General features: G+C 35.8%; 1 protein-coding gene across 5 annotated transcripts in view; it reads left to right on the forward strand.

Moving 5' to 3' along the window:
- NBEA (neurobeachin) overlaps positions 1-13,339 on the forward strand; it is a 513,163-nt gene that overhangs the window by 171,142 nt on the left and 328,682 nt on the right. For 4 of the 5 annotated variants that reach the window (XM_063332757.1, XM_063332720.1, XM_063332711.1 and 1 more), the window contains exons 23-25: positions 3,927-4,144; positions 5,619-5,772; positions 12,058-12,081. In XM_063332757.1, the coding sequence (XP_063188827.1) occupies positions 3,927-4,144; positions 5,619-5,772; positions 12,058-12,081 (396 nt within the window). The remainder of the gene's footprint in view (positions 1-3,926; positions 4,145-5,618; positions 5,773-12,057; positions 12,082-13,339) is intronic. The other variant, XM_063332730.1, reaches the window with a different exon arrangement.

The following is a 13,339-nucleotide window of genomic DNA, read 5'->3' on the forward strand; positions in this document are numbered from 1 at the left end:
GGAATAGTTTAGAGATAATAGAAGAAAAACTGCAACTTGATTTCCAGACCAGAGACGATTAATAAAAGTAGTATCTACTTTCTCTTTTGAGATCCTTTCTTGTCTAGGTCTCCCTCTGAAAAATTCTGAAAAATTAGTGTTTTGGGGAGAGCCATAGCATTCTGAAAATGGGAAGGACAAGACGGAAGTCTGTTCTTTGAAAGAATTTGGACTCTGTGTACACAGCAAAATATAGGATCACTTTGAACTTTTAAAGGAGAGAATTAATTTCCTCACTGCATTGTTCAGAGACTGTAGCAAGTAATCAAAGATTGTTTTTAGGATGACATCAGGTGAAAGAATTGACTACCTTCAAGATTTTACTGGCTGAGTATATGTCCAGTATGTACACCAGTATTTATCTTCCAGGATTTCAAAGGCAAGCAGACTTCCTGAAACTATGGAAGAAGAGCCAAACAAAAATTGCAAAAATTGCTCTGCCCGGTACTGTGTAGTGTGTACCAAATCACCAGAAGAAAGAGTTTCAGAGGTAGACTCCAGTACACTCAACATACATGTCATCTGTTAAATTAACACAGATCAGCCTATCCACTTTGTTCTTCAGGAAGACAATACTTTCAGAAAAACTCCAGTAAATGGACATTTTAATTTATTTAAACAATCTCTGGTTTCCAAAACGGAATACTTTCCCTTTTAAAAAAAAATTGGAAAAAACCCTGTTACTCAGACCAGTGGGTTCTGATATCATAGAATCACAGGATGGTTTGGGTTGGAAGGGACCTTAAAGATCATCTAGTTCCAACCCCCCTGCCATGGGCAGGGACACCTCCCACTAGACCAGGCTGCTCAAAGCCCCATCCAGCCTGGCCTTAAAACCTTCCAGGGATGGGGCTTCCACCACCTCTCTGGGCAACCTGTCCCAGTGCCTCACCACCCTCATGGTGAAGAACTTCTTCCTAACGTCCAGTCTGAATCGTCCCATCTCTAGCTTTAATCCATTCCCTCTAGTCCTACCATTACCCGAAAGAATACCATCTTCTAACTCTGTCTTGTACGGTAAGAACCTCTGTTTTAAAGAGAAAAGCAGATGGAGCTCTTGCATTCCCTAGACAGGTATTACAAGAAAACTTTGAGGTTCTCTTGTAAGTATTTTTTCAGAACTATGAAAATCCTCATAACATCAGTGACAGACTGTCAAGCATCATGTCAGGATCCTTATATTTAAAAGCATTCCGTGGAATAAAGAACAAGCCCTGAAAGTTCTCAATATGAATAATGTATCTATTAATATCAGTCCCCAAATACCTTAAGTCTTAAAATTAAGACTATTAATACCATGGAAACGGATAAATGGGAATGAATGGAGAATAGCAAGAAAAAGGAGCAGTCAGTTTTTATTTTGAAATGTGGACTTTTGTTTATAGAGTAAAAGACAAGTGAAGTGCTAGCGTTCATTTGCTAGTTATGTATGTGCACCCATAAACGCAGTAAGTTTGTAAGATGAATCTTTAATGAAAAATAATCTGAAAATCATGTTTTCTTGTTTAATTTCACCTGTAACAGTTGAATCATAAAAATGTAAATTCCTTAAGCCTATAATTATTTTTTAGTATTAAAATGATACATAAATCTTAATGAACTTTTATCAGATCATTGTAAGGTATGAGAAACAAAAAGTTTTCCAAAAGTTTTACCCTTAGCTATCACAAAACTCCTAACACATCATTTGGATCTGCAAATTCTCTACCAACTGTATACTCTTCAAGCCTTTGACTCTACAAATTATTTAACTCCCTTGCTTCTCCATATACTACTTAAATTACAGTTATTTCTGGCTAAAATCAATGATAAACTACAATGAATTGATTCAAGTCTGTAGCCATTAAGATTTCTTTTAAATATTTTTTTTAAAAACAATTATCAACTGTGTAACTGCCAGAATTGTTATTATCTTCTAATCTCTTCCATGGGTGTTTTGAAATACCCTGTGACCTGTAAACTGTCCATAGTTAAATCTTTTCTGTTTAAATGAAGTTAACCTTAACAAAAAAAGATGGAAATATGTATTGAATAAAACGAAAATCAAGCATTATTGTTTTCATGAGTAAAGAGCAATGTTAATTTTAACATGCCTACAGCGGAGCTGGAGGTTGGAGGTTTGATTGCGGTATGTGTGGGAGCTGCCACATTAGATTTGATCTCTTTGAGACCACTGAAGATTACTTAAAGACTGGCCAGCTAAGTGTAGATAGGTGGGTTTCATGGTGGTTTATGCTATGCACATCAAAGTCCATTCTTGCAAATACAGTATTATTGGCTAGATAAAAGCTATCCTGTTATGGTACAGTCACGATACCATTACTGCTGCTGACACGACAACTACCTGTTGTTGTACTCAGAAGAGAACAAGTGGTATCTGAATGGAGTTGCTAACCTCAAATTCTCTAAAAACAGATCTACAATTAACTGCCTCGCCTTATCAGAAAGATGTAAGCTGTCAGTTGTTCAAATGGACTGAAAGGAAGGAACAAATTGCATGACAAAGTAGAGATGGGAACTCCTGCTTATTTCTAAGAAGAGTTAATGCCTTTATCAATAGTAGATCAAATATTGAAGAATATAAAACTAACTCTCTCCTATGGTCCTAACTAGGAGCGACTGAAAATGGAACTGAAAGCACTATCCATAAGATCCACGCAAAAAATTCAAATCTTAGATAAGTCTAAGAAAAAAGTAGAGAATCATTTAAAGATAGTTTTAAGAAAAACATAGGAAATGAAAATAACAGTACCAATTCTGATCTCAATAGGTCAAACTGAATGATGGAAAACTGCCCTGCTCTCAAAATGCTGGTACAGAAGATCAAAATCAGACTAAAGATCTATGAATCTTTCCAGCTCAACTCCAATGCCATTTCCATTTTTACATTGCTAGCACAAATATTTTGTAAATTTTTTGTGCTTTTTCATGTCCATATTTAAAACAGCATGCTGAGATCAGGAAATGAATATGTGAGCAAATCAAGTATATTTTCTATTTTGCCAGTTTGAAGCTAATCTGAAGCAACTTTAAAATAATTTCAAGGGTCAGAATTTGTATTTCATCTTTTCAGAGATGTTGCACATTATAACTAATTCCATTATTATGAAGATTTTCCTCAAATTTAGTCAAAATGCTTGTTCTTTACTACTTTTTCCTTCACAGTGTTCCACATTATATCCTCTATGTGTATCTTTTACTTTTCTCTTTAACCACCAAGTGGAAACAGTCATTACTCCATAGGTAGTGAAAGGGAGTGAAATTCACATCCACCACCTGTTGGGAGAATCTAAAGAATGTCCTGAAGTTCCATAAAACTGTTAACCAATTAAAGTATAACAAAATTGGCAAAAGGAGATTTGGGAGACTAGACTTAATTCGTTAATGATCCTCCTAAAAGGACTAGATAAATAAATTGGTTTTGGAAAATGAGGAGCTGTCTAAAAGTACCTTGATTCCTTGAAGCCATCACTGTCTAGTTTGCGCAGTTTTGAGGCAAATATTCAAAGAAAATTGTGTTATCAGCACAAAAGAGTAGTTGTTTCCTGTAAACAAAGTCTTGTCACTGCTGACCTCGCATGTGCTGCACTTGGTCTTTTTTATAGTACTTCAAGTGAAGAACCTGAGTGTAAAACACTGGTGAGTAGCTGAGAAGGCGGCCAGTTGTAGCTTCTCAATGCTGATTGTTTTCAATTGGAGCCACTCCCTTACTGAAGGATACTGCCTGCCTTGGAATATCAGTATCTCCTGTAGTTTGTGCTTGAGTCCACTTCATTATTTTCTTCCTATACGAAAAGATATTTTCATATCCTTTCTCCAATTCTGTGATCCAATCAAAAACACGTTACTAAAAGTTAACATTATTTTTGAACTTCTTGTTGATGTAGGCAGTACAGGGTCGATCGGTCACCCAGCAAGACCGTGATTTACGTGTTGACTTGGGATTTCGAGGAATGCCAATGACAGAAGAGCAGCGACGACAGTTTAGTCCAGGTCCACGCACAACTATGTTTCGTATTCCAGAGTTTAAATGGTCTCCCATGCACCAGCGGCTCCTGACAGACTTGCTTTTTGCACTAGAAACAGATGTACATGTCTGGAGAAGGTAGGTGGTTGTTTCTTCTTCAACTGCTGTTTTGCGTTTCCAACAAGGAAAATTAGATGTGTTGTAGAGGGGATGTTACTGGGATAGTGGGAAGGGAAAGAGTTGGTGTTAGCCAGAGTGCCCTTCTGTATCTTCCATCTTCTCTTTTCATCACTTCCTAGCCTGTAACAGCTCTATTTCACAGGTAGTAATTTCTGTTTTCTTGAGAGATTGGATAACTCATACATACCGAATTAAACAGAGCTGCTCTTTCAGCTAATGTTTAGCGTTAGAATCTGCTGCTTCTGTTTCAGACATGAGGAGGACTTGTGTGTCTCCTAATGGCCATTTTTTTTAATTGATCAATTGAGAGTTTCTCTACCTCCAAACCTTGTAAATAAAAACACTTTCCTAAAACATTTTCTAAGGAATCACTCTTTCTAGTTGACAGTTGAGTTTTGGTTTTTGGGGGTTTTTTTTGCATGCCAGCTCTTAGTCTTGGCGGTTATGTTATATTTTATGGCAGCAATGTGATTTCCTAGATTTTCTGTACACCTTAACAGAGATACTCAGTAACTTACTCTTATGAGAGCCCTTGGGTATAATAGACACCATTTAATCTAATTTCCAGGACAGAATAGTTCATTCTCAGAAAACTTGAGCAGAGATATATCCAAGGACCAATTTATATTGCATTTACTTTCCAGTTTGGTGAACCATTCTGTGATAGTCACTGGGGAAATAGAAAATTTTGATTTTTTTTTTTGGCCAAGTATGTGCGAGGGATTTGTACTTTGTGTTTAGATAATGCTTGGAGATTAAAGTTCAGTTTGTATATTTGGAGCCTTTAATTTTGGTTTGCTGGCTGGCAACAATGTTGTTTTGGGAAAATAACATACTTATAGACTTGAGTGTTCCACAAAAAGCACACACAGTGGTTTGTATTTCTGGGGAGTGACTGTTTTGTGGACAATTTCTCACCAATTAGGAGTTGCTAATCTTTTTATCATCTGTGGCTTGCAAAGCTATTGCTAATGCTAAATTTAGTATTAGTTAATAATATTAGATCAAGGTATTGCCATATTATCAAGTTTCTCCTTTAAAACACTAGCAGGTGTTATCAATTAGGTGTTATCAAGGTTGCTTCAAATGGCACTCTTAATATTAAATAATAACTTTCATACTGAAGAAACAACCCCACTGCTTTCAGCAGAACTGCCTGTGAAGTGAAGTACTGGTTGATGGGAATGAAAGGTTACAAGCCTTTTCTTCTCAACTGGGTATCTGAAACTAATCCTGGTGTGAAAATAGATAGCAATCAATTTGTTCATTAGACTAGTCCTGTTTGTATTTTTAGACAATTTACATACCAATGTTTGTAGACCAGATTTTGCTTTTGTATCAAAGAAATATTCACAATCTGGTTGCAAAGAATAAATTTATCTAAACTTTTATTTTAACTGTTTTTAATCCATCCTTTCTTCTGTTCTTGCAGTCACTCCACAAAGTCTGTGATGGACTTTGTCAATAGCAATGAAAATATTATTTTTGTACACAACACAATACACCTCATTTCCCAGATGGTAGACAATATTATTATTGCTTGTGGAGGAATTTTACCATTGCTGTCAGCAGCCACATCCCCAACTGTAAGTACAATATTTCCACCTAGTGGTCATATTAGAAATTGGTTTTGCTAATACAAACCACTACTTGCAGCTGACTTTTCTTCTTTAGGGACTCCTGGCCCTTCTCTGCTAATTCCTTAAAAAAATTTAAATTTATAATCGAAACTGTTAAGCTTTGATCTACAGAGTGTTTAAAAATATTTTGCATTTGAAATGCTAATTTTTTAGAGAAGTAATACCAAGTAAGTATAATATTTCATAGATATTTAATATTTTGTTTGAAAGAGGAGACCATTAGGATCACAGTTACCAATCATGATGTAGCAAAATTAGATGCTTTATGATGGCTAGTCATTGATATTCATAAATCTGTTCTGCATGGCCGCCATTTGTTTGCATGCCGAATGATACCAGAAGTAATCCCCTCAGTGGGTCCTGACCTTCATTTCTTTTTTTTTTGTTTTGTTTTGTTTTTTTTTTTAAATCTTGTATTAAAACAGGCTGATATTTTTACCCACTTCGATGTTCTTAGTAAGTTGTAATTTCTTAGGTGATCACAGCTCAGGTAGGCAGAGTAGCCTAGTAGAATGCGTCATGAAAAAGGGAAAAGTAGTTTGTAAGTATTGCATTATTGTCAATAGTAATTACAGTATTTGAATGTGGCACCTTGTCTGTGCATATAATATCTGTAACTGTCTCTTTCATACGAAAAGTTTTATCTTGAACATCCTGTAAGCATCTGCAACAAATATTTGGCTTTGAGAGGGTAGACAAAGAGGCTCTTCTAAGTAATGTGACTAGTAGGCACTGGAAGCTACAAATGTAGCTTGGCTGTAAAAGCTCAATTCCTTGTTCTAGCCATTCAGCAACTGAGATTTCTTTTCATTGCTTCTACTATTACTTCTAGTTAGCTAGCGAAAAAAACCCTTTTTTGCGCAATTTTATTTGAAAGGTATGAATGTATGGACTAGCAGTTGGGTAAACATTAATGTGACTTTCAGCCAGGCAATTAATGGTTAAATGCGGTGTCTTTACTATTTTCACTGTGTTAACTGGGGAAATATTTGCTATAAGCAAAAGTGCAGGACTCACAGGAAAGACTTCAGTTTTCTGTAGTCACAAAATGACACGAAGTTTGCTGAATACAAGATTTTGCAAGTGCTTCACTGGAAATATTGACAAGTATTAGAGAGTGCGCAAGAAGCCATCCTGAGATTCAGGCTGTACTATCGGTTTTTAGATTAAAGGACATTGGGAGACATTTTTTAAAACAAACCTTTTAGACATCATTTGAAAATGAAGAAGTTTTCTTTGCCATCTTTTACATAAAAATATAAAATAGACACAGCATTACTTAGGCTGTAATTCCATTGAATTGTCTTGGTGTTTTTTCGCTCTTATCCTAGTTTATGACACTGCAGAGCCATTCTATAGAATAATAATTTTGCAGTTCACCATTTCCCTCTATAATGGATAATAAATAGGTGTGTGTGTGTATAGAGAGTTAGCTGATACACCATATAAATTACATATCCATTTGTTGAAATAGTGTGTTGATACAATAGCAGTGATTTTCATGCACTGACATAAAAGACTGCATTTTCAAATTTGTGTATTACGCGTGCATTTCTCCACTACATGGGAACTGTGTGCATTACTTAAATGCTCGATTTTTGCCATCTGTTTAGGATAATAAAATAAAAATAAATTGTGAAATAAACTAATTCACTAGTAGCTGGCTTCAAACTGAATTAATCCTACTCTATGAAATTAAAAAAAGTGATTACTTTTGTCGCAGATGTACAGGGAGGGTGGGGAGAAGTAATTGATAAAACCAAAAATTAACCTCACCTGGAAATAAATGTTACTGTCTGGATGATGATTTCATAATCACTTCCACCTAGCAGAGATCATCTTCCCTCCCATTCAACTGCATTCCAGTTCCATCACTGTCCATCCATAAACTTTAGCAGGAAGGTGGATTTATTCATCTTTGTGACAGATACAAACAGCCCATCACACTCTTCCTCCTTCTTAGAGAAGGTGCTCTCCCTCAGTATTGTTCTGGATCACAGTTATGAAGGGACCGGATGCCCTGTTGGGCATCAGACTGCTTCTGAATATCCATCGTATGAGGAATGAAAAGAAGTTTCATCCTGATTCTCAGGCTTCTAGTACTCTTGCATCCTTGAACTGCTGTCAAGAAAGTGGATGTACTGCAGGTCAGGAATATATTTATTCTCAGTCTTGAAAGAGCAATGTAGTCCGGTGCTTACATGCAGTTACAAAAGACTCTGTCTCACTCTCCTGCTTCCAAGAGCTGCCAATTGGAAGAGAGAAGAGGTCTGAAACTCTCCCCTGCATAAAAACACTTACAGCAGGCCTTCTAGTGGCACTTTCTGTACCAAGAGTAACTCTCAAGGGAGGAAAGAGCCAGTACGCTTTCTCCCCCACCGATTCAAAGAATCACAGAAGGGTGGAGGCTGGAAAGGCACCTCTGGAGGTCATCTGGTCCAACTGGTTCAAGTGGTTGCCCAGGACTCTGTTCAGATGGCTTTTGAGTATCTCCAAGGATGGGGACTCCACCACCTCCCTGGGCAACCTGTGCCAGTCACCATCACAGTGAAAAAGTGTTTCTTGGTTTTCAGGTGGAACCTGATGTGTTATAGTTGATCACATTAATGAATGTATTTTTCCACAAGATATACAGTCCAAATTTTGCGTTGCATCTCATGAATCCTTTCCAACTTCAACCATTCTGTGATTCTGTGGGATTTTTTGATTCTGTAATTTAAACTGGGCATGGTATTAAAAGTCCAGTGAAGCACTACTGCACTACTCTTATGAAAGCAAGCCTTTCACGTATTCCATAAGCTGCCTTACTGGGTCAGCCTAAGGGCACAGCTAGTTTAGCATTCTGCGTCCAACAGTGACTGTTTGCAGCTTACATCAAAATACAGAAGTCTGAGCAAGCATATTGATTGATTGGTCTAATGATACTTCGTTTCAGCATTTAAGATTTTAACAGCTAGAGAGGGTATCCAGGCTGTCATGTTTAATAACTAGTGAGGAATTCATCCTTCTAGACTTTATCTAATCTTTTTTGAAGCCACTTACGCTTTTAGCCTCCATAATATCCTATGGCATTGAGGATGACAAAGTAATTATATAACCTTTGAAGCACTTCTTGTCTTTGTTTTTTTAAGCCTGCTTAAATGCATAAAGTCACTATGTGCCTTACTGTTTAGGAGTGGTTAATCATGTCTCTGTTCATCTCCATATCACTTATGACTTCATAGGCTTGAGTCATAGCTCCTGGTGTGTGTGTTGGAATCGATAGATTCTTCATCTTGTTTAGTCTGTTTGTCTTTGGAAGCCTCAGATCCTCCATATCTCTATTCTGTGGAGCTTTTTGGGGGTGTCAAAACCCTCACATTTTGTAGATCCTGTAGAATACATATATTCAGTTTATCAAAAAGTATGAGCTTATTTTACTTCATTTCTTCCTTTTTCACTTTCATGAATGAGGACTCTCAAATATTCCCACTGAAGGCATTTTGGGCCCAGATTGAAGTTTTAAAGTATTAGTTCTTATTTCCTCCTAATGTGTTGTATTTGTGGCGTAGGACACATATTTACATCTACTTCTAAAAATTAATTTACTTTTTGTTCTGGATAATGACAAACGAGAGCAAAAGGGCTATAGAACAGACAGTAACGGTCATTCCACCATGTTACTTTGGGATGATAAAACAAGTCTGTTACAAAACTCCCTTCTCAATAATCTGCTATGAGTTAATTGTTATTACATGTGTCCCATTGCCCCTCATTTTCTTTAAAGGCATTTCACCTGTTTCTCCTTAGTAGAATACATGCTGAATATCGGATGCTTGAATTTATTAAGGCTATCTGCAGAAAAGAATCAAGAAATAAATTTAGCAAAACGACTTTCAGAATATTGGAGGAATTGCAGGGCTTTTTTATTTAGTGCAACAGATTCTGTATTGTGTTCCCTCCCTTGCTTGAAGTTTCTTTAAAAAGATGAATGTTAGGGAAATTTCCCATTTCAAAAAGACTTTTTCCTTCGCACAGTTAGGATTTGGAGTGAAATGGCAATTCAGAGCTCGGAGGAATATTACTCCATGATCCCTCATCTGCTGTAGGACAGACAATCTTAATTATGGAATTTCCTCACTGCTGGGTTCTTGTAATAGAAGTCTGCCTTTTGCCTTGCTTTTTTTTTTAATCCAGACTAAGATGATCTGAATACTGCTATGAACAGAGCCCTTTACATATGAATACATATGAATACATTATATGTGAAAACAAAACTACTCACAAATCTATGAGCGACTCAAGTACAGTGAAGGTTATACGTTTGTATGGAATACAGGGGACATTTTACTGTAATTCACAGTAATCTATCCCCACATGTTTTAATATTTCCCTTGATTTCAATTCTATCCCACCTCTGTCTCCGGATTTGTACAAGGACTTGCTTCAAATGCTGGTGTTTTTAAAGGGTTGTCCTTTGTATATATGAAGCAATTTGAAATTGAGGCAAATATTAACAAAAAAATCTAATCAGTTTTGTTGTTTTATGGTATAAGCTGGAGTGTGTTCCACTGTTGATTCCGATGTCTTCCTTATTAAATTGGGGATATTAGATAACTCTGCTAATACTATAGGGAGGCCATAAAATATAAAATATTGATTTCCTTTTTTGTTTATCTTTGTGTGGGGGAGGTCTTTGAGGCTTTTTTTTTTTTTAATTACAGTATAAGGAAGACATTTTTAAGACGGTGTAAAAGTGTGAAAAAAGCATCTTTGGGGAGCTGTAAGGACAAAGGTTTGCAGAAGATGCTTTCTGTTAATAGCAGCTGGTTGCCAGATAAAACACTTTGTGTACAAGCTAGGAATTTGCAATTATCAAATTCTTTGCTACGAGGATAACAGCTGTGACAAGGACTTGAGGACAATTGAGTAAGGAAAAAGAAATTTGAGGAGTTGAAATATATGTGACAATTGAGAGTAAATTTCCAAACCCTTTGCAATTAGTTTGTTTTATCCACTTACTCTATGAAGTCCATAATTCTAATTCTTGCTTCCAGCATTTAAAAGATCAGCTTTCAAATTGTAATCTGAGGGCTGCTGAATGGCTGTCTACAAAACTCAATTAAACATTTAAAGACAGCCTTATTATGTCTGTGGATGAAAAGCCAGGGTGAGATATTTTTCAGTACGTCCTGTATATAGTGTTAGCATTGTCATGTTCATGACTCATGTGATGCCACAGGTGCTGCGTGATCTGTAACAATTCTGAGAATCAACGGTGGCACACTGATGTAAAAATTGTCAGCTGGCAATGGAGAGATAATAGCTACATCCGGCTACAAAAGAGGAAGACAAATTTAAAAACTGGTTGAACATGATATTTTCTGTTCCAGAAGAAAAGCAAGCAGTTGGTTTCAGCTTGTTTTTCTTCATTAGATTAGGTTTTTCCACTATTTAAATGACAAAAATACTCACATACTCTTGAAAATTGAGTTTCTTTGTCTTTTTAAAACGTAACCAGTAAAAACTAAGGATCAGTTCCTAGCCCATTGTGATAAGAGAGAAAGTACTTCTACCTAAAACTAAAACATCAAAATTTAACACGCCTACTTAATAGCGAACATTGGAATTTGAAGATTAGTTCAGTCCCAGGGGCTTAATGACTCTTTAATTATTTTTTTTTTTGTGGTTCAAAAGCATTCAAATATCCAGTGTGATATTGGTTTAGGTTCAAGAAATCACACACAAATGTAATATACATAACGAGCTATCTTGAGTTGCTTCAAAGGGAGGAGCATTATGCATGAAGAACCAGTTTGCTTTTTGTGATTTATATTTGTTTTGTCAATAACTACTTTGTTAGATTTCAGTTGAATGGCTTGTTGTAAAATGCTCATTTTATTTCTATATAATCAGTGAAAACATTACTTTGGTTTACATTGCTTCATAAAAATGCTCTATGGACTATATAAAAGATGTACATTGGCTGGGAAGAATCAGTGTTTACATGAACTCCATAATAATACAAGATTTACAGTTTTCCTTGTGCATAGCTATCTCTTAGAAGTCTTTATTTTCAAATGTTCATGCTGAGCTGAAATGTTTTGCTGTTCTAATTATAAATTAAACAAATGTGTAATTCCAAGATACTAATTTGTTTCAATTTTACATTGTATTTTTAGTTAACTTAAATAATTTTCTTTTTCTTTTATTGTTGTGATCTGTTGTCTGTTTTGTCTGTTGCATGTCCAGGGTTCTAAGGTTAGTATTGCTGCTGTAAGTTTCAGTTTTATGCATTTTTAAAAATATCTTGGTTTTGATCATTTAATATTTTGGCTTTTTTATTATTATTATTTTCCTCTATCGTATAGCAGGATGTGGCTAGAAATATATTGGGTGTAATCATTAACTTTTCCGAACATGTTTCCCTTGAGTAACGTAATGCATTGTCAAGTGTGATGCTTACTGTTAGCTGCTGGACTGAACGTAGGCAGGTCTGTGAGCTAATTGAAGTTATAAATGTGGTTGTTAACAGAGAATCTACTTAGGCCCTGCACGTCTTAATTGTATGGGAGACTTGTTACTGCTCTTACAGTACACTGTGTGGTCATGAAATGGTGATCAGTTCCCTTTTTAAAGAATTTTTGAGCTACACCTATCTAAAATATTACTAATACCTGAAGGCAGGTTGATCAACAACAGAGCTTATTTTAAATGTTATTAGAGTATCAATGTGCTGTATTTAATAAGTAGAACCGATGGTAAGTTTTACTGTAAAAAAGCTGTCAGGTTTTTTTTGGGTTTTTTTTTTTTCCTTACATCCAGCAGAATTGTAGGGGAGATTTGTAAACAAATATAGATTTTTTTTTTTTTTTTTTTTCAATTCAAAGTTTGTAAAAATCTTGGAAAAATACACTAAGGTGTTGTATAAAATGAATCTATTACCTAACTTGCAAAAAAAAAAAAAAAAAAAAGAAATAGATGTCCTGAGAAGGTTTAAGACTATGATTGATGCAATACAGTTGAAGCTTGAGAAAAATCAACAGCAGGCAATCAATTGTCTGCTCGGAAGCCTGATGTTCTTTCAAGCATGAGTTCAAAGTTCAAGTTTCTATAACCACCATGAGTTTTTCTAGCAGTTGTGGCTATAGATTTTTGCAAATATATTTTCTCTGGATGAGTGCTCTCAAAAATGATGTTCCAGTCTGTTATAAAAAGACGGCAACTTATTTTTCCAAAAAAGTAGGAACACAGCACACACTAAGTGGGTGAGACCTGGCTTAAGAAGATAGGCTGGAAATCGTTCTTCTGAGAGTTGTCGTTTTACCATTTTTCTGTTATTATTGGGCAGAGCAGACGGATGACAGCCCTTCCCAAATCACTCATGTAACCGACATGTTACATCCTTAAGAGAAATTAAATGAAGTGGTATCTATCATTGTGGTGACACATGCCACATTATATCCTTCATCTTTCAAAACAGTTGTTTCCTTAATACTGTTTGGCACAGTTGGCGCTCATGTAATTATGGATG

The sequence above is a fragment of the Chroicocephalus ridibundus genome, chromosome 1, assembly GCF_963924245.1.
Source record: "Chroicocephalus ridibundus chromosome 1, bChrRid1.1, whole genome shotgun sequence".
Lineage (NCBI taxonomy): Eukaryota > Metazoa > Chordata > Aves > Charadriiformes > Laridae > Chroicocephalus > Chroicocephalus ridibundus.